Raw genomic sequence first — 21,689 nt, 5'->3', positions numbered from 1 at the left:
GTGGAATTTGGCTCTTTGTGGTGCTGAATTGTGACTTGCTTTACTGTGGTGCAATGCAGTCCTGTACATCCAGTTCTCATCACGGTCTTCAGATCCTCCCCCTTTCTGGTAATTGTGAGAGGAGAAGAGGCTGCCTCACCTTATTTTTGAGGGGCAGGACATTGTATGGGTTTTTTGTTAGGATGCTGTTTCCCATGAATCCTTTAGAAGGAAGGTTGGTTAAATGATCTCTCTGATTATGCAGGTATCTCTTCTTTCTCTCATCTGGGTGTTTGCACTCTTCTTTTTCTCCTCTGCAGATACATTCCTGCTATTGTTGACCACACTGGAGGTCTACCTTGCCAGGGGACGTTTTTGCTTCACCAGGTACTCCAATTCTTGAATCTGAGGGTCTGCTAAATTACCAGGTCTTCTGTCTGTAAGCAGAAAGACATCTTATCATACAAGAGCATGAGAAGAGGCTGCTGGATCAGGCCAGCCCATCCAGGCCAGCATCCTGTTCTCACAGTGGTATTCAGAAGCATTAGTACCTCCCACTGTGGCTGTAGAGCATAGCTATTGTGATTACTAGCCATTGATAGCCTTATCCACCATAAATTTGTCCAATCTTATTTTATAACCCTCCAAGTTGGTGGCTGTCACTGCCCCCTGTGGGAGTGAGTTCCATAGTTTAACTATGTGCCGAGTGAATAAGCTGTTTCTTTTATCTGCCCTGAATCTTCCAGCGTTCAGCTTCCAACTCCAGCTCCCATCAACCCTGATTATTCTCCCTGCTGGCTGGGGGCTGATTGGAGCTGGAGTCCAGCAACCTTCAAAGGGCCTCAGGTTTCCCACACTACATCCAGTCAGCTAATTGTTGCAGCCCTGCTATAAAGCTGCAGAGGAGACTTAAGTTTTGCTCCTTCATTTCCTCCAGGGAATCCAGCGCCGGATCACAGTCACCATCATCCATGAGAAAGGAAACGAGCTACACTGGAAGGACGTGCGAGAGCTGGTGGTTGGTAAGTTCTCCTCCCTCTCTTTACTTTTCTCTTACCATCAGGATCCATTCTGGCTCCTCTTCAGACTGTTTCACATTCAAAAGAACAGCAGCCCCTCTGCAAGCAGTGCCAGCTCTCTTCCAAATACACCTCAATATACCAAAATGACCACACTGATTGGACGCTCATCAGTCTCATGTTAGCCTTTTTTAAAACCATCATTTCTGTTTTCCCTGGCTAGGAAGAAATGGATGTGTGCTATGTAAGAGCCAGTGTAGTGTAATGGCTAGAGCGTTGGCATGGGACCTGGAAGACCAGGGTTCAAATTCCTTCCCCCCCCCCAGCCTTGAAGCTCACTGGGTGTGACCTTGAGGCCAGTCACTCTCTCTCTCTCAGCCTAGTCTACTTCACAGGGTTGTTGTGGGGATTAATTGAGGAGGGGGAGAGATACGTACGCCACTTTGAACTCTTTGGAGAAAAAAGTGGCCAAGAAATGTAGTAAGTAAATAAATAATGCAACAAGCCATTTTGGGTTTTTTTTTTTAGTGTTTGGGAAGATCACTTCTGAGTATGGAATGTTATGGTGAGGGAAAGTGTGAAGCTTAAGGAAGCATGGAATGACTGGATAGATGGTTGTGAGAATTTGGGCAATTGGGAGAGAGCGGAGGGTGGGATCAGAACCTGTGTGAGTGTCAGATAAACTTGCATATGAAGGTATGAACATAGAAAACTGCTCTCTCTCTCTCTTTTTGGGGAAAAGTGACAATGTTCCTTCTAGGACAGAATGGATTCAAAAACTGGTTGAATATGCAGAGTTGGACAGTTTATCGGAAAAAATGAAAAATAAACCAAAACATTAATTCATTTCTAAGTGGGAAGTAGTTTAAATATATTTGAAAAATAATTGTCGCATACAACTCTGTTGTAGCATTCAAATAACACCTGTAGTAGTTGGTAGTAAGAATCAAGACCACAGATAATTAAATATTTATACTTTAGGCTTTGATAACAATCTGACAAGTTTTGGCAATAAGTTAATAATGAATATGTGGAATATGGAGTGGATGGGAAGTTGTACGTAAAGTAAGAAGATATTCTTTATTCTATTCTATTAGATTTTCTTTCTTTTAGTTGATTCGTTTTATATTTTTGTATTAATGGATGATGAATTTTTCTTTTGTTTATTTCAATTAAGCAAATATAGATCTATAGATTACATATAGAAATGAATGAATGAAAGAAAAGAAAACTGCTTTTTACCAAAATAAATCAGCTTTATTCAGACATTGGCCTGGTTGGCTTGTATTGCCAAGCAATTAGGGTTATGTGTTTGAACCTTTCCCATCTCCTCTGCAAGAACACCAGGAGCATCTGCTTCCATTAAAGATGCTGTTCCATGTGGGGACCCATGGAGAAATTCACGCTCCCAATCTCACCGAAAGGTCAAGCGGCCTTCCACCTGGACGCTGCTTCTGCCTAGTGTGGCTCTAAGCTAAATAAATTCCCATCCTGCATTTTGACTCCCTCCACTTTTTCTTCAGGGCGCATCAGAAACAAAGCCGAAGTAGATGAAGCTGCAGTGGATGCGATCCTGTCTCTGAATATCATCTCTGCAAAATACCTGAGAACTTCCCACAGCTCTAACAGGTAATAAGATTTCCCCAACAGCCTGCCTGGCAAGGCAGAACGCTCTTCTCTTGACTCACCTAGGTCAGGTATTTGAAGCTGTATGTCAGAAAGGACCCCCAAGCCGAAATCCTTGTATCCTGAGCCAATGTGGATTGAAATTAAAATAAAATAACTCAGAGGAAAGGGTTGTAAGTGTATCTCTTCTCACTTCCTCGTTCGGAAAGTAGTTCCACCCTGGAAGAATTAACGCTTCATTATTTGCTTAAAAGTCATGGGGTAGAAGAACATATTAGCTGTTGGTCTCTATTGTTTAGGCATCTTGGACACAACTCCCTTCCCACCCCCCTTCTTGGACGACAGCAGGATATGGCCCTCCGGGTGTTCGTTGGACTACAGCTCCCACCACCCATTGGCCATGATTCCTGAGGCTGATGGGAGTTGGAGTCCCAACAACAGCTTCCTCTTCCCTGACTAGACAAAGGCAGCTGTGCACCCCCAGCTTGCAGGTGTGGTGCTGCCCTCTTGTGTCACGAAACAGGTACTGACACTAGACTGGTTATTCTATCAGCTCACATCCACACACTACATTTAAAGGACTCTTGTGTCACATTTAACAGCCCTGGCTGCCCCCGCCCTGCAAAAAAAATCATTAAAAAAAATCCTGGGAAATGTAGTTTAAGGGTGCTTGGAATTATAGCTCTGCAAAGTGCAGGGTCTCCTAACTCTCTTGACGCCCTTAACGAAGTACCCTTCCCAGGATTCTTTGGCAGAGAAGCCAAGTAGTATAAGTTTGCTTTAATAGTATGGTGTAGACCTTTGGCTAAGTCAAAGGTTTAGCTCAGGGTTTGGCTCAATCTTTGGGGATGTGGGAGCAGTAACAATTTATTTTGAGCTTTTTTAAAAAATGTTATCTATGAATGTGGGGTTTTTTGGGTTGCTGCTTGCCTATCCTTTCTTTTTTTCTGTTTTCTTTGTCTGCTTGTTTCTTTTCCCTCTCTGCTGTTCTTGCTTTGGGCTGCACTAATAAAAGCTTTCTGTGTCTTCACAGGCTCTTCCTTGATAAGGATATGCCTAGGTATTTTCAGTTTGTTTTCCTTTGTGCATACAGCTTCTGGCTTCAACAGAATGCTGTTATGCCTCTTCCCTTTCCCACCAGTAGTTAGTCCTTAGCAAATCTCCTAGCTCTGCTGTGTGAGTATTCTGTCTTCTCCTCGTTTCCCCACTGTGTGCAGGAGGCGACAGATGCTCCATTTGTCAGCTGAACAAATGACAAACACACACGGAGCCCTCTTTTCCTCCTTGTGTTCCTTGTACTGTCTCAGATTGTGGTTTCCCAATTAAGATCTGGTTACCCTTTTTGTTTCCATGCTGGCTAGCCTATCCTAGGAGTCACTATTGCACACAAGAATAATATTAGTAGTAACAATAATAAATAATTGTATATTGCTGTCTTATGAGGCACATGCCCCACCTAGTTTTAGATGCAGTTCCAAAAGCTTCTATTTGTATTGCTGGGAGGAGACCACTACCTCTGACCAAAGAAGGGAGGCCTTCTACAACAATGCTTGTCAGTGGTCTGCTCAGAGGTCCATTTTTTAAAAAACCATGGCTTTGTTTCTGTTCTGTTCCCTTCAGGACTTTCTACCGTTTTGAGGCAGTCTGGGACAGTTCCCTCCATAACTCCCTCCTTTTGAACCGGGTGACCCCCTATGGAGAGAAGATCTACATGACCCTCTCAGCTTACCTGGAGGTGAGGTATCTCATGTCCCCCACACTGGTTGGATCTGGAATCAGGTGGAAGAAAATATCTGACAGAGGGTGGTACCCAGTGTTAGTCCTAGAACACTTGCACACTGGTTTAGTTGAGAGGGTAAACAGCTGCATGGCTCTCTTTTCCTTTCAGCTGGACCACTGCATCCAGCCAGCTGTCATCACCAAGGATGTCTGCATGGTTTTCTACTCTCGAGATGCTAAGATTTCACCCCCTCGCTCACTGCGCAGTCTCTTTGGCAGTGGCTATTCCAAATCTCCAGATTCGTAAGTTGAATAAGTTGTGTCGTGTATGAGCGTTGTGTGTATGGGCTGAGGGGTGTGGATTCTGAATGGATCAGCTTGCTGTTCTGCAGGGATTGTTGATTAAATGAGGTGTGGAGATGGGTGTCTCCCAGTGGTATCGTGGTCCAGGGTCGCTGAGGGTCTGCAGTAGCCACTGAGAAGAATTCTTCTCATCCTTTGTGCTCATTGCAGCCAATCAGAGTGAAAGGAGGTGAGTCAGCTGCTGAGGATTGGCTCCTGGGCTCACTCTGGAGAAGGCACATGGGAAGATCACCAAGCTGCTGTTGTTCTATAGGCTCCAAAGCTAAGCATTTGGGAACACTGAAAGCACTAGGTGTTTCAGTTTCAAGAGAATGGTGTGCACGTTTATTATATTTATTTATGACTTTTCCATACCGCCTTTCATTTGAGGATCACAGGACAGCTTATAATATAAAAGCACAAAAATGCACACCATAGTAACAAACAAAACACCTCCCCCCAAGTTTCAAAGGCCATAGATTGTTTAATTAGCCAAGGTGAGTCTCCCTGGGGAGAGCATTCCAAAAGTGAGGCGCCACTGCAGAAAAGGCCCATTCTCGTGTTGCCGCCCTCTGAAGCACACGAAGAAGGGCCTCAGATGATGGTCGTGGTTTGTTACATATAGTGGAATTTCAAGGAAAACACAACTTAAGTCAGTCTGAAAGAAGATATTGAAACAGTCCAAATCATTTGTCCAGTACATGCACAGAAAATAGTAGATCTAGCTGAAAGGCAACACACAGAGATCTGCCTTGACCATTACAATGCAACACTAATAATTATGATGATGATGATCTTAGTTTAGTGTAATGAATTTGTAATGAATTCCTATCTGTAGTGTGAGTGCGGGTGGCATATATATTCATGTTTAGGATATATCCTATTTATCTACAATAAGCCTGGAGTGGGGAACCTGTCATCTTCCAGATACTATCGGACTACAACTCCCATCAATCCTAGCCAGCATGGTCAATGGTCAGGGATTAGAGCTCCCTCTGTGTTTTATTTAAACCAGACCTTTTCATTCAGAACCATGAGATTCTGGACTCTGCTGGCTGGCGTTGATGGACCTTGTAGTCCAAAATCCTTTGAGGGTAGCAGGTTGGTGAAGGCTGCTTTACCTACTTTATATCTGAAAATATTATTTTATTTCCTCTGCTTTATTCTGTGCAAACAGCAATCGAGTCACTGGGATCTATGAGCTGAGCTTATGCAAGATGTCAGACACAGGAAGCCCAGGTAAGAGGAAAGCACAGCTTTCCAAATTATCATAAAAGTGTGCAATTAGTCACATACATCTTCGTTGGTTTATTTGCTATATTTGTTTATTCTGCAAAGGCACTTTTCATTTTTTAGAACCTTCTGAAGGACAGGGTGGAAAAGGGAGAAAAAAACAATAAGCAAACTGAGGCAGCCCAAACTTTCATAATGTTACATAATGAAGTGATATAATGACCAGATGGAATGGCCAGTGTAAGACAGTTCTTTGGGGGGGGGAGCTGCAAGGTTCTTGGCCCCAGCCAGGCCAACAGAGGAGGCCTCCCTTGTTGGCTGCTGATGAGAGAGGAGGAGCCAAACAAATGTCAGCTGGTCCTTATCAGGTTGTCAGAGAGGGCTGTGGTTTCACCTGGTTCAGCTGCAGCCAGGTGGTGCTATTTATTGTGTGGGAGTATGACAGGGAGGAAACAAGGGAACGACTGAGATGGCCAAGAGTTTTGGCAGGAGCGCGAGGTATGGCTTGTGGGGTGAACAGGGAGTGGCGATGTCGGCTCCTGACCACTGATATGAATTCCTTTGGGTGACTGTTGAGCCATTTCATTGCTCAGGGATGCAGAGGAGGAGGAGGAAAGTCCTGGACACTTCTGTGGCCTATGTCCGTGGAGAAGAGAACCTGGCCGGGTGGAGGCCCCGTGGAGACAGCCTCATCTTGGAGCACCAGTGGGAGCTGGAGAAGCTGGAGCTGTTGCACGAGGTATGTGTTGAGCAGTGACCTCGAAAGAACCAGCCTTTGGGATTTCTGCAAGGCCTGGCTTTGTCATTTCCCACCCACCCGTGAGATGTAGTGGCCAAAAGCTGCCAGTTAAGCTCCCTGTTACTTATCTAGCTGCCTTGTAATCTCCACATGCTTCCCTTTACTACTTAGCTGTTCTGATTTGGGGTCTCAGTCCCCGAATCCTTGGAACAAACACTGTATGTGGTTTGGCAGGGAAGTAAGAAGAGTTTGTGATGCAAAAGTCAGAGAGAGGAAGACCACCTTGGACACTGGAATGGCTTTTCTTCAATTAACCACACCAGATGTGATGTTTAAGTCAGCTTTATTTTGGTTATAGCAACAGCCACTGGGGAATGAATTCCAAAGGCCTCTGTTGACAGATCAACTTCTATAAGCATACATATTAACAGATCTAAGCATGTGCGTGCTTTCTAGGTCAACAGGCAGAGGTCACAATTAGGTATTTAGGCAATGAATTTATCAGAAGAGCAGAAAGTAACATCACAGGAACAGAGGAAGAGCAAGGCCATAAACCTATCCATCAATGTCAGCAAATTCCTTCACATGTCTTCACAGATGTCTTGATTCTTTCTACATCATCCTTTCCCCAACATCATAGAATTATAGAGTTGGAAGGGATCCCACAGGTCATCTATTTCAATCCCCTGCAATGCAGGAATCTCACCTAAAGCATCCAGGGCAGATGGCCATCCAAATTCTGCTTAAAAACCTCCAAGGAAGGAGAGCCCACCAACTTCCAAGGGAATCCATTCCACTGTTGAACAGCTCTTACCATCAGAAAGTTCTTCCTGATGTTTAGTCTGAATCTCCTTTCTTGTAACTTGAATCCATTGGTTTGGGTCCTACCCTCTGGAGCAGGAGAAAAGCAGCTTGCTCCATCCTCCATGTGACAGCTAGATATCTGAAAATGGCTATCATACATCTTAGACTATCAGTGTATGTATCAATAATTTCTCCCCTGCAGCTGATACCATTTCTCTTGCTCTTCAGGTCGAGAAGACTCGCCACTTCTTGCTGCTGCGGGAGAGGCTGGGTGACAGCATCCCCAAGTCCTTGAGCGACTCGCTGTCCCCCAGCCTCAGCAGCGGGACCCTCAGCACCTCCACCAGCATCTCCTCCCAGATCTCCTCCACCACTTTTGAGAGTGCTGTCACGCCCAGCGAGAGCAGCGGCTACGACTCAGCAGACATTGAGAGCCTGGTGGATCGGGAGAAAGAGCTGGCCACCAAGGTACAAAGCCCATGTCCACAGTGCTGCAGTTGAATAGCAGAAAGTGTCAAGGTTTTCTTCTCTGAGGAAGGTTAATCCCAGAGAGCACCCAAGGCTACCCCACAAACATCCTGTCTCAGGAGGGAATTTGAACCCAAGCCAGCAGCCTTTTGTTTCTACACATCCTGTTGCCACCCCTAACTTTTGAATACCTAAAACCAGCAAAACACACAAGCTGCCCCACTTGCTACACAGCTTTGGAGGCTTATGTGGGTCTGAAACATTTTTGCTCCTGGGGTGTGAATGGATGTGGTTAGCTAGCGTCTGGCATTAAATACATGGAACCCTCTTGCAAAATCTTTTCAAGACCACACATTTTTTTCTGGTCTACAGGACAGTGGAGGCTGGTCCACTGGGGATTAATTGGGCACTACCCCCCAAAAAAAACTCAGCAAGCTCCCATTTATTTACATCTGCTTAGAAGGAGGCTCTGCCTGTCATAGACTCTATGTCCACCTGTTGTAGCTTTCACTGCATTGTGCTGTACCAATTCTGAGGGGCACCAGCCACCACTGCAGGAAGACCACATTCGACAGCCTCCCAGCAGACCCAGCTGTGGGTTAGGTTGAAGGCCAGCTGCCTCCCATCTCCTCCTTTGTCCCCAGTGCTAACAGAGATGCTTCTTTCTTCTCTTCTAGTGCCTGCAGCTTCTTACTCACACTTTCAACCGTGAATTTAACCAGGTCTACAACAGCATCAGTGATTGTAAGGTAGGTTTGCAAAAAATTAAGAGGGAAAATGCAGGACATTTAGCACTGGGGTGGAAATGCTCAAACTACTACTCAGCAGACATTGAAAGCCTGATGGATCGGGAGAAAGAGCTGACCAACAAGGTACAAAGCCCACGGCAGTGTCCAAAACACTGAGTTTGAAAACCCCTCCTATCTAGTGTCCTGTGAGATTTCTTGGGCTTTCTGCTTGACCACCCCATGCAGTACTGTTCTTTTATTTTTTTATTAAAAATCCTGGCAGGCTCTGTAGAGCTCACCGCCAGCCTCTTGTGTTCTTCCAGCTGTCCGATATCTCTCCAATTGGGCGGGACCCGTCGGTATCAAGTTTCAGCAGCGCCACCCTCACGCCTTCCTCGACCTGCCCCTCCTTGTCTGACTCAAGATGCAACTCAGTGGATCAAAAGTGAGTTGGTTGCCACCAGTGATACATGTCCTGCCTCCACTGACAGAGGCAGGATGCCCCCGAGTTTTCTGGGAACCACAAGTAGGGAAAGTGCTATTGCCCTCAAGTTCTGCTTGAGGGTTTTCCCAGAGGCATCTGGTTGGCCACTGTGAGGACAGCATGCTGGACTAGATGGGACTTCGGACAAATCCAGCAGGGCTCTTCTTATGAGCTGATAGATGTTTCTGTTTCTTTCTTCTAAGCTTCTGTCCCTCAGTAGGCAATCTGCAGTCCTCCTCAGGCCTACTGAGCTTTTCCTCTGGTCTGTGAACTTATTTCACTCTTTCCCACTGGTCATTCCTTTTCTCTTCTAGTCCTGGTACATCCAGGCACTGGGCAATGCTAGGGCCTCGGGGCGGGGGGGTCCTTGAATTGCTAGGGAAAGGGCCAGACCTCAGTGATAGAGCATTGGTTTTGCATGCAGAAGGTTCCAGGTGCAGTCCCCAATGACATCTCCTAGTAGGGTTGGGAAGAGCACCTTGAGTGAAGCCCTGGAGAGTCTCTGCCAGTCAGTGCAGACAGTCCTGAGCTAGATAGACCATTGGTCAGGCTTAGTGTAAGGCACTTTCCTATGCAACTAGGTAACCGGCTATCTTTGGGCAGCTGCTCAAGAGGTGGAGCTAGCTTACCTGATCATGCCCATACTGCTGCTTTTACGTCGTTATTTTCTTTCTGCTTTTCATTCCCATGTAGATTAGTGTCTTGAATAGAAGCAGATGCTCCCAGTCTTTTTGCAGAAGAGACGGGAGAGGCTTATACATATAAACCTAGTGGTTTGGCAATACAAGCCAACCAGACCAGTGCCTGAATTAAGCTGATTTCTTTGATTCTTCTGCCTCTCCAGCTCCTTGCTTTGAATGACAACCATTTGTTTTTCTGTCTTAATTAACAAAAGGACCCCAGAAGCAAATTCTCGAGCCTCCAGCCCTGGCCCAGAGGGGGAGCCACCCTTCCAGCTGATGCCACCAATTGAAGCCTCTTACCTGGCGAGAGCAGGCAAAAATGAGTTCCTGAACCTTGTTCCAGATATTGAGGAAATCAGGCCTGGGTGAGACATTCACACTGCAGTAGCTGCTAAAAAATAAAAACCCAACACATGTTCCAGAGCCAAGAGTAAAGCAACAGCTACCGTTTTAGCACTGGGGTGTGTGTATGTGCACATATATGTGTGTATGCAATTTGTATCCATATATGTCAATGGGATTTGCAGTCAAGATGAGTATTAGATTGATAGAGTGATTGCCCTTCCTTCCTCCCTCCCCTAGTAGCCCAGGGCGGCAAAAAGAGACACAATTTAAAAGCAACGGAAAACATTCTAAAACAGATTTAAACATTCTGAAACCAATTATGATTAAAAACATCTAAAAGCAGTTACAGTTTTAAAAATTCTAAAAGTAACTACAAACAAAGACCTCCTTCCATCCATTGATCTCAGAGTTGCCACAAGAATTCTCTTGCTACCTGGGTAAACACAGTGGCGTAGCGTGGGGGGTGCCAGGGGTGCCAGCCGCACCGGGTGCAACATCTGCGGGGGGCGCGAGTCCAGAGGGAAGGGACAAGTTCCTTCCTCCGACGGGCTCCCCGCCGCCACCGCCAGCCTTGCGCCTGGGCGCGCGCGCGCCCCCCCGCCGCCGCCGCTGCGGCTGCGCTCCACTCACTGCTTGCAGGAGCAGCCGCTGCAGCAGCGCTGACGCCACCACAGACGCCTGGCCGGGCACGGGCAGCCTCCGCACCCTGACGCCATACCCTTCCTCCTTCCCTTCCCTTCCCTTCCCTTCCCCCTTTTTTTCCAGAGCTGGGGGAGGGGAAGGTTTTAAAAGGGGGTCTTGCATTGGCGATCCTGCAGCACTTTGGGCCACACGACGCGAGCGCGCAGCACGGATCAGCCACGACCCCACCCCGTGCATTTCCCGGGGAAAAGTGCTCCGCGTGGGAGGCGCGTTTCCCCTTCATTCCCTCTCGTGCAAATCCTCCTTGGGTTCCCTCCCCCGTCTTTCCTCTCCCTACCTCACAAAAGCCTCACCTCGTCGCCTCCTCGCTGCCTCTCGCCTCCGCAGGAGCGTTTCCCTCCGCGGAAGAAGGAGCAGGGCGCTTCTGCAACTTTGGATTGCAACTTCTTGCTGCTTCCCTGGGAAACAGAGCCCGGCCGGGTCAGTTGTCCAGCGGAGGGCCAGTTCCCCTCTCCCTCTCTCTCTCTCTCTCTCTCTCTCTCTCTCTCTCTCTCTCTCTGCAACCCTTGCCCCCCCCCCCGCGTACTACTTGCAATGCAACTTCCGCGCTCCATGTGCTTTCATAGAATCTGTCGAGCTGGAAGGGAGCCGAGGGTCATCTAGTCCCACCCGCTGCAATGCAGTAATACGCCGCTGCCCCCCCTACAAGGGATCGAACCTGCAACCTTGGCCTTATCAGCGCCGTGCTCTTAAACTGAGCCATCCGGGCTCCCCTTTCCCCCACCTTCTTGCGTGCCTGAACCTGTCCGCGTTTTGCATTCTAACACTTGCAAGCTCCATCCTCCAGCAGTTCTCTGACGCCGGCTGCGCTTCCTTTCAGGCCAATACTTGGCAGCCATAAACTCGCACCGTGTCCAATATCCTATAAAAAGCATTAATCGGAATACCTTGCAACATTTCATCAAAGAAAATTGAGACGCCCTATTCCATAATAATAATAATAGTAATAATTTTATTATTTATACCCTTCCCATCTGACTGGGCTGCCCCAGTCACCTTGGATAAAAATATAATAAAACATGAAACATTTAAAAAAACTTCCCTTCAGATGACTCGTGAAGTTGTAGAGTTACTTATCTCCTTGGCTTGGGGGGTGTCAAATAAAAATAAAAATAAATTATTTATACCCTGCCCATCTGGCTGGGCTTCCCCAGCCACTCTGGGCGGCTTCCAAAAAAATATTAATACGTCAAACATTAAAAGCTTCCCTAAACAGGGCTGCCTTCGGATGTCTTCTAAAAGTCTGGTAGTTGTTCTTCTCTTTGACATCTGGTGGGAGGGCGTTCCACAGGGCAGGTGCCACTACCAGGAAGGCCCTCTGCCTGCTTCCCTGTAACCTCACTTCTTGCAGGGAGGGAACCGTCAGAAGGCCCTCGGCGCTGGACCTCAGTGTCCGGGCAGAATGATGGGGGTGGAGACGCTCCTTCAGGTCTACTGGGCCGAGGCCGTTTAGGGCTTTAAAGGTCAACACCAACACTTTGAATTGTGCTCAGAAACGTACAGGGAGCCAATGTAGGTCTTTCAATGTAACTTCATACATTGTTGTTGTTGTTGTTGTTGTTGTTGTTTAGTCATTTAGTCGTGTCTGACTCTTCGTGACCCCTGGACCAGAGCACGCCAGGCACTCCTGTCTTCCACTGCTTCCCGCAGTTTGGTCAGACTCATGTTTGTGGCTTCCCCTCCCCATCCAGCTTGGTTTCCCTAGCCACTCGGAAACCCGAACCCTATGGAAATAGGGATGTCAAGGTTGCAGGTTCGATCCCCGCACGGGACAGCTGCGTGGTCCTGCATCTTTCCTCAGGGCCTGCAAGACAGAGCTGTTCCACCTGGCCTTTGGTTTGGACTCAGTGGGACCCTTATGTCTTCCCTCCCCTTACAGTTTTGATTTGTGGGCTACTTTTAAAATGAGGCTGCTTTTCAAATTGCATTTTAACCTGTATTTTAAATTGGTCCCTCCCCCCATTATGTTTCTATTGTAATTTTACCGGTGTTAGCCGCCCTGAGCCCGGCTCTGGCTGGGGAGGGCGGGGTATAAATAAAATGTATCATCATCATCATCATCATCATCACCACAGGGGGTTGGACTAGATGACCATCGGGTCCCTTCCGACTCTACGATTCTATGATTCTATAAAGTCAAGTGTTACCGGAAAAATCCGAGGGCGCGCTCGCACTTGAGTGCTAAAATCCACGGGTTAGGGGGCGCAAATTACTTGCCTTGCCCCGGGTGCTGACAACCCACGCTACGCCACTGGGTAAACAGGAATGCTTTCAGATTCCTCTTGAAAGTGAATAACAATGGAGACAGCTATACCTCACTAGGGAGGGTGTTCCATAACTGGGAAACTACCACTGAAAAGGGATGTTCTCTGCCTCAGGCCTTGGAGAGCTGCTGCCATTGAGCACTAACACTCCTGGGCTAGGTAGACTCAGCATTCTTGAGTTAGTGTCAGGCAGCTTCATTTAACATGCAGGTGGGGGAACTCAGGCCCTCCTGGTGTTCTTGGACTGCACTTCCCATCACCCCTAGCAATCTGGCCCGCGCTGTCTAGGGCTGGTGGGCATTAAAATCCAATGAACACCTGCAGGGTCACAGGTTTCCCCATCCCTGATCTGACATTGCCGAAGTCCAGCCACCTTGAATGGCTTGAAAGTAAGCCTGGGTGATAATGCATGGCTTAAATTGAGGCTGTGCCCTCCTGGGTGATGGCCAAGGTTCAGAGATGTTGGTAGTTGTAGCTCAGCAACACTGGGAGGGCCACGCAGGTTCCCCAACCCTGTTCAAAATAGTGATGGCTCTGCTGGCTGTTTCAGGATGGTGTTCATGCCTTGGCCCAGTTTCTGCACTTCATTTTCAAATGAAGGTGCTTGGAGAATGTGTGTAGGCAGGAGAAAACGTTGCTGAACTTTGCCAAGGAGTCTAGAAGGAACCATCTGGCCCTCTTGGTCTGTGAGCAGTGGATTCACTGCAGCGCCTGGGGCCTCTTGGAGCCCATCTCAAGCCAGCTCCGTGTCCTTGAATGCTTTCCTCTTTGCCATTTCTTTCTAGCTCTGTGGTCTCCAAGAAAGGCTACCTGAACTTCAAGGAGCCGCTCTCCCCATCGTGGGCCAAGCACTTTGTGGTGGTCCGGCGCCCCTACGTCTTCATTTACAACAGTGACAAGGACCCCATTGAAAGAGGGATTCTCAACCTCTCCACGGCTCAGGTGGAGTACAGTGAAGATCAAGAGGCCATGGTGAAGGTCAGTTGAATGGAGGGTGGGGACACTGCAAACCTCCCATAGGATGTGGGCCTTTAATGAAAGGGATAAGATCAGCTCCCCAGAGGGAAAGGCCTTTTCAGGCATTCATTTACACCTGCCAGGATGGGGTTGAGAAGGGAAAGAGTTCCACTTTCCTCCCATTTATGTGTCTTCAGGAAGAGGTGAAGGAATAGAAAACCCAGGGGGAAGAGGGAATGGAATATCTCAAAAGATAGCATGGCTGGTTGGTTGGCACTCTACACTGCAACTTTTTATTGCAATCCCCACATGTGCTACAAGAATGCAGTAGCAGATGTTTCTGTACTTTTTCCTAAATCAAATTGGGGTGATAAGGCCATGAGGGTGCTATACCCCCTCACACACACACTCCAACACAGATCAGAAAGGATTTGTTTTGGCAGAGCCATTTAATCCACCCAAATCTTGGCCACTGGGAGACAAAGATGCTGCCCTTCCCTGATCCCTTTGCAAACCGGGTATCAAATAGCTGCTTTAAGGGCTTTTGAGGATTTGCTGAGCGACTGCTTGCCTTTGTGATTCTAGACACCCAACACCTTTGCCGTCTGCACGAGGCACCGCGGAGTCCTCCTCCAGGCCATCAACGACAAAGATATGAATGACTGGCTGTATGCCTTCAACCCGCTTCTTGCTGGCACGATACGGTATGGCGGGGAGCCTTCCTCAGCCCAAGGGCCACCTTCCCTTCTGGGTAACGTTCTGTGGTGGGTGGAACCAGGCAAAAATGGGTGGAACTGTGACTCTTGGGTTACATTCCAGTGACAGAAAATTCTGAGGTTTCCATCCACAGGCACAGCTCCATCCAGGCAAACAAGAGGTGTGATCAGAGTTCAAGGACACGTTCCAGCCAGGCAAAATCCCTTGACAAGGGTGCAGGGCAGGGGGCAGTGAGTGGTGTGGCCAGGAGGTGGGATGTGGTCTGCAGAGGATGCTGAGGGCCGGGTAGATCCATATGTGGCCCCCCAACCCTCAGATTCCTTGTTCCCACAGTGAGAAAAGAGGGTATAAAAATGAGTGCTAGAAAGAGCTGCAGTCTTGCTTATTTGCTCCTCCTTTCTCCCACACAGGTCCAAACTTGCCCGAAGACGCTCAGGACAGCTGAAATATTGAGTCTCTGTGGGGTTCTCACCCGGTTCCCCAGCCCAAATCTCTTAACACGCCTTCTGATATAGATAAAGCGTTACCTCTCATTTCTCTGTGATTCTTGAATTTCTCTCTCTTTCCTTGTATGCAACCCTGTGGCTTTAACATTCCTCGTCTCTCTCGCTGTCTCTCCCCACCCCCCATCCTCCCTTCAGCACTTTCTCCAGCTATTCTAAACCCCACCACCATCTTTTTATCACCCCTCCCCATGCACATACCTGTGCTGAAAATATTATTAGTAGCATGTGGCCAAACTGAAGAAAGTAACAAGGGGGAGGGGAGTGTTGGTGGTGACTTTCCAATTTATATGCACGACTTTTTGGGGCAAAAAAAAAAGAAGGGACACCCCCTTTTTTGTTTCTCTGGATGCCCTTTTTCTTCATTCCAGTTGACTTTGTGCTACTCTCTGTGATGTGTTTGTCTCTGTCTGGAATACTTTTCTTTTGTTTTGGAAGTCTCTGCACTGCTGCTGCTTTCAAGGCGAGGTCCTCTGCACATGGGCGAATGCAGCTCTTTGTCCACTCCCTGGTCGCACCTGGAGTGTGACCAAGATATTTCAAATCTCCTTTTGTGAAAGCAGACTTGCTGGCAAATTTGGACCACTTTCCCACCCTGCCTACTTTGGCTTTTAAAACTTGCTACTTTTAATTTTTAGATTTCAGGGCCGCCTCCCTGCCTCATGGCTCACGAGGCTACAGCCAGACAGGGCTGACCCAAGACATTTTGTCCATCCCTGCCCCCCAGCCATTCCACATTCAGAAGCCAACTTGAATCTTTCTTCAGTGTTGGCAGGACCAGGCCATTGCATCTGCTGGCAGCAAGCTAGCTTAGAGGGCATGTAACAGGCTACAATGGCAAGTGCGCGTACACACACACACACACACACACACACACACACACACACGGCTCTGTCCCCCCAATACATCTCCACCACTTCCTGCCCCCAGTTGATTGCATCCAATGTTAGTCCTACTCAGAGTAGACTCACTGAAATTAATGGACACAATTAAGTAAGTTGATTTCAATGGGTCTGCTCTGAATGGAACTGTACTGCTTACAACTCTCTAGCTTTGGCTGCCTGAGGCAGCTGCTTCACTCTGCCTATTGGTTGAGCCGGCCTTTCCAAGCCATCACTTTTTGGAGTGCACCAGGCTCTGCTTTCTTCCCCTTGGCCTGTGCGTCACTCAATGCAAGCAAATGAATGAAACTGCCTTTTGGATGCCTTCGATGCCCAGGTGCAAAAACCGTGCATTGCACGGGGAGATTGACAGTTCCCGCCCTTGTGGTCTTGCTGTGCGCTGAGATGGGCCCCCATTGGCCCTGAGCACATGTGTCACAGGCCCAAAGATAGCTGGCTGAGCTGCGAAAATCCAGCTTGGCCAATGCTGGTCCCTTCTGTGCCAGAGTTCTTCAATAGTGTGAGGCTGGTCCTGTCGTTAGGCAGAGCAATTTGACCTTCACAGGCAGGTGGTTTTTGGTGGGGATGGAGCAGTGGCAGTTAGGTTAACACAGAGGACAGAGCTCTGGGTTTGTGCCCATGTGGGCTGCTCTGCTGCCCTACTTCCCTCAGGCACCATGAACGACACCTACAATCCCCAGCTTCTGCACATAGGAAATATGGAGCAAGTTGTCCTTTGCTTCAGGCAGCAGAATGCTTCCGGCCACCCCCATTTTCCCATCTGTGTCTCTCCAGAAGGGTCCAGAAAGGCACAGCTTAGCTGTGCACCAAATCTCCAAAAGGTTAAACCTTCCCCCACCCCCCACCTTCCACTTTCCTCTTAGTTGGATCTATGCAGGATATCTCTGATGGCTCCTTTAAGAACAGGACAAGGGCTTTGAAAATTGGGATTCAGTGTGGTCGTATCCTCTTGGAAGAAGGGTTTTTTTAAACTTTGCAAAAACTTGGCTTTTGTGGGGTATTGCTTTAAAGCCCACCAGCCCCCCCAACAAATAAGTAAATAAATAGACTCTTTTAAAAAACCCAAATCATTATGCACTTTTTTTTAAAAAAAAAAGCTAAATCAAGATAACCTTTGCCAGCCTGGTGCTCTCCGGATGTTTTGGATGCCAACTTCTACCAGCTAGCACAGGGCTGATGGGAGTTGTCCAAAACATATGGAGGGCACCAGGTTGGCAAAGGCTGATATGTGAGCAAAAGAGCTGTATTGGGGTCCTTGTGCTTCAGGAAGACGATTGAAACAAAACGAGCTCCCTACACCTCTGCTTTCTGCTGTATACAAAACATATAATCTGAACTAACAAACCTGTTTACATGCTTTCCCTTTTTAATCATTTTGTGTGTCTGAGTAGGAGAGGTTTTTAATTTAGGAACAAATGTCCCACTCTGGAACTCTTCCCTTCACTCTGAAGATTGTAAACATTTTGGGCAATTTGGTAGCCAAGGTAGGTTCACTTTATGCTGGCATGAAGCAGTCAGTCTCACCTACGTATACTGGGTTCTAGGTCTCCCTACATAAATGCTCTTGTTCTAGATGTCTCTTAGCTCTAGTTTTATGGGAACACCGGGTGAGATTTTTAACTAGTGTTTGGGGCTGTGCCACTTGAGATCACAAGCTGGGGCCCTGCACAAATAGATTCTTGTGCCTATCAAAATAGTTCCCTGAACATAGAAAACCAGAATATTCTAACCCTTTTCCCTGACATGCTAGCTTTTGGCATGCTTGGAATTATTTTACATGGAGGAGCATTCCATCATGCAGGCAGACCTCATGCTCTGTATGTAAAAACCACAATCAAGCCCTTCTTGAGCTCCCCACTAAGATTCTAAGTTTCTCTTTCTTGTGAGGTGAACTTGTGTTGTTAGGATGATTTTTCTTCAGTGGGGCCCTCTTTGCCCTCCTCTTTCTCCTTTCCAAGCTGGCTTTTACTCCTGTGGCTCACTGTGATCAAGGAGGTGATTTAAAGAGCAATTTCAACCTTGTGGTTCAGAGGAACCAAATTTGCATGTTGGCATTTTTTTTTTATGCAGCTTATAAAAGCCATCTAGTTGGGGGTCAGCTCAGGGAGGACGTTTACCTACAAACCACAGTACTGAACAGAGACATGCAGGCTTTAAGCACCATAGGATTTTTTTCAACAACAGAGCAACCTCGCTGCATTATTTTTTGGGGGTGGGGGAAAAAATGTTTTGGCTTTGCCGTGTGACATCAGGGAGTGCGCAGTGGTGCAGCGCCAGGACAGAAGGGGCTCTCTTTAACATTACCCTCCTCTCTTTCTCTCTCCAATATAACTAAGTGCTCAGGTTGGAACTCCTCCTGACACTTTCTGTGGGTCTTGTGTACAACCTCTGTGCAGGGAAAAAAGGGACCATCCTTGGAGGCCCAGATCATGGCATGGGGTCTGTTTGTTCAATGTACTCTGATTGTGTAAGTCTCAGCATAGTGATTAACGTTCCTTATACAACGGACACACTCCTCACTGCCAACGTGTGTGCGCATCGATCGAGGCTGCTGGTTCAGGAGCTAAGCCGATTGTGTGATGGTTTTAACGATGGACTTAAAAGGTTTTATGTGGGGTGCTAAGTTGCCGTATCTGCTGCCTCTGACCAGTAACAAAAGTGGGGCGAACTGTGTGGAACCAGGAAACACCCCCCGGGAGGACATTTCCTGGAAATATTATGTGTACACTAAGATAACTTTTTAATGTATTTGTTTTATTGTTTAAACTCGAAACAAAACTAGCCTGCAAAGTCTTTGCTTTGGGAAGGAGGCCACTATGGGTGGACTATAAATACAGGGGTTATATATAAGCATTAAGGGGCTCTTCTTAAGCAGGAAGAGCAAGTGGATGGTAGTGGAAACCAGGTGTGTCATAGCATACTCATAAGCTGGGAATTGTAGTGTCTTATGTAAAGGTCATATGTCTACTAGGTCAGTTTAGGTTGGTTTATATATGTAGCTCAGGTCGGCAAGAGGGCAAACATCCATTCTAAGCCACTGCTGCATTGGCCATTACAAGAGCAGAGCTATAATCTGATTTGGAAACAAAGTGACACAAAATTGCTATTTTTTTCTTTTCACAGCCAGTCCCTGGTCAGGCACTGTGAGCAGTCCCTTGCCCATTATAAAATAGTTCCTCTTGGCTAGATGTCCCCCAAGCAAACAGAAATGAAATGTTTCCCCTTGCATCTTAAATTTGGTCCCAAGTTTTCCAAATTCCAGGAAAGAATGTGAACTATGGTGAAAGGAGAGGGTGAGAATCCAACCAGAAAGGTGCCAAAGTTCTGTTCACTGTCCCAGTCCTAGAGTCAGCCAGCTCTTAGGACCTGCCTACCTTCTGGAGGCTCTGCCCCATGCCATGGGCCAGCCAACCCACAGAGCATGGGGCTGCAAACATAGAACAAGCTTTGAGATCACCTTTTGCACCTCCTGGTGGGATTTCCACTTTTCGCAGTCAAAGAAACATTTTTTCCCCTAATGAAAGCAAAAACTGACCACACTGGGAGCCGTAATGTTGGAACTTGAAAGTCATATATATATATTAGTTGAATCATAACCTTCTGAACCTTTTAATATGGGTTTTTGTTTGAAGCAATGCACTTTAACCTTTCAGGCCAGTGTCCCCATTCAGGATGTTACGGAAGGGGGATGGGGTGTCAGGCTCCAAACCTGTGGGAAGGTTTCTCCAAACACCCCTCCCACAAATCCCCCTGAGGGCATTTCAAAGCAAAGACTTTATTCGCTGCTGCTTTACTGTCTAATAATTTACAGGGAATATTTAATTTGTTTTTGTTTTTAAAGTATATATAAAGTAATGTGTATTTATGCATCTGTAGTTTATATTGCACACTAAAAGCAGGACGTCCTCTGGGCTGATCTGCCCCTTGGCATGTACTGCCGTCACTTAATACTGTCTATTACTGCCTATGCATCAAGTGGTACAGTCCTCTGCATTAACAGCTGGCTGGATTTTTGTCATTCTCTTGGTTTTGTTTCTTTTTAACATGCTGCTTTAAAAGAACGGGAATAAAACAATTCTTTTTTGCTGCTCTGAGGGTTTTTTTGTGAATGTATGTGAAACTGGACTTCACCTGGTGCATGTGGGTATCGCATTACTCCACGATGGCTCACTTCACCTTCACCCTCGCCCTCCTGCCCATGTCCACGGACCCGTCAGTCTTTCTGACATCACAGGAATGTATCCAGATTTGTGCTTCCTTATACTAGAAACATCAGCCATTGGTGGGGGGTGGGGCAGAAGCAGATGTATAATTTCTTTGGTTCAGGAGGCCATTTGCGAATTTGAAGTGCAGCCACTGATGACCAGTCTGATAATACTTGAAAGAAGTCTTGTGGTTGTGCTGGTGTTCGTTTTAAAGCCTGTACCCTTTTTTGTTGTTGTTGAGCAAGAGGGACAGCCCCTGTCTCTTGGAGAAAGGGGAGCAGTTGTTCCGCCTTCTATATGGCTGACTCGTGGCCCTCATCCAGGGAGGTTCTGAGTGACGTCTGCTAAAGCTAGAGAAGATTACATGTGCTCATCCCACCCAGAACAGTTCTTGTGTGTTGTTTTCCTTCCCCCTATTTATTGACAACCTAAATTCCATGTGCTTTCCGCATACACGTCTTTCTCATTGGGCATTTGTATGTTTAAGTGGTTCCTTCCCGATGCCCACAGACAAACATGCGCCTCGTCAACACAGACCACCCCTCCACCAACCACAGTCACCTGCACAACAGAGGTGGCTTTCTGGAACCGATCCCTTACCCCTTCTCTTTCATTTTTTTAATTAAAAATCAGTCTTTCCCTGGTTGAAAGGAATACATTCACAACACTGTACTTTTTTTAATTAACTGACTTCGTTTTGTCTTTTTCTGTTCCTTCCCATGTTTTATTTTGTAAATATATCTGATGTTCGGAGCTTGGGTATACAAAATGTAAATATAGTTCATGTATTTGTACTAATTCTGATCCATCTTGCTGTATAGCCTTTAGGTGTGCAATGCAGATAACAATATCTAACTCCGTGTATGGTAACCTTGCACCACTGAACTGTTAGTGAACGAGGTGAAAAAAAATAAAGATTAAAAAGCCAGTGGATTAAACAAATTTCAGCTCCATGTGTCTTTTCTTACCTCCTCTTGCAAGAGGCTATTTGGGCCCCTCCCAATCGGTGGTTTTGTTTGTTTGCAGGTGTATCCTGTAATTTATTATCCGGGGCTTGAATGCACAATGACTCTGAAAGGGCACCAGATTCCCCCTCCTCTATACCAAGAAACTAAGTCCATCCTGCTAGCCTGCCCAGCCCTACCTTAAATAGCCATGAGACATAAGCAGAGCCTGCTGGTCAGGCCAATGGCTCATCTAGTCTGGCAGCATCCTAATCTACAGTGGCCAATTAGATGGGGTGGGGAGGGAAAGAACTTTCTATACCAGG

At 47.0% G+C, this 21,689-nt stretch overlaps 1 protein-coding gene across 16 annotated transcripts in view; it reads left to right on the top strand.

Annotated features, from left to right (window-relative positions):
- The window catches only part of KIF1B (kinesin family member 1B), a 134,550-nt gene extending 113,189 nt beyond the window's left edge, over window positions 1-21,361 (top strand). For 13 of the 16 annotated variants that reach the window (XM_083512781.1, XM_083512778.1, XM_083512780.1 and 10 more), the window contains 14 exons: window positions 300-366; window positions 917-1,001; window positions 2,522-2,627; window positions 4,245-4,359; window positions 4,513-4,646; window positions 5,863-5,924; window positions 6,512-6,657; window positions 7,690-7,929; window positions 8,607-8,678; window positions 8,981-9,102; window positions 10,037-10,189; window positions 13,921-14,113; window positions 14,678-14,796; window positions 15,220-21,361. In XM_083512781.1, the coding sequence (XP_083368907.1) occupies window positions 300-366; window positions 917-1,001; window positions 2,522-2,627; window positions 4,245-4,359; window positions 4,513-4,646; window positions 5,863-5,924; window positions 6,512-6,657; window positions 7,690-7,929; window positions 8,607-8,678; window positions 8,981-9,102; window positions 10,037-10,189; window positions 13,921-14,113; window positions 14,678-14,796; window positions 15,220-15,262 (1,657 nt within the window). In that variant the 3' untranslated portion in view covers window positions 15,263-21,361. The remainder of the gene's footprint in view (window positions 1-299; window positions 367-916; window positions 1,002-2,521; window positions 2,628-4,244; window positions 4,360-4,512; window positions 4,647-5,862; window positions 5,925-6,511; window positions 6,658-7,689; window positions 7,930-8,606; window positions 8,679-8,980; window positions 9,103-10,036; window positions 10,190-13,920; window positions 14,114-14,677; window positions 14,797-15,219) is intronic. The other 3 variants (XR_014528383.1, XR_014528384.1, XR_014528385.1) reach the window with 1 other exon arrangement.
- Window positions 21,362-21,689: the final 328 nt, after the last annotated feature.

Source organism: Podarcis liolepis, assembly GCF_965112155.1.
Source record: "Podarcis liolepis genome assembly, chromosome: 7".
In the NCBI taxonomy this organism is placed as follows: domain Eukaryota; kingdom Metazoa; phylum Chordata; class Lepidosauria; order Squamata; family Lacertidae; genus Podarcis; species Podarcis liolepis.
Note: the sequence above shows the minus strand (reverse complement) of the source record. Positions and strands in the feature narration are given on the sequence as shown.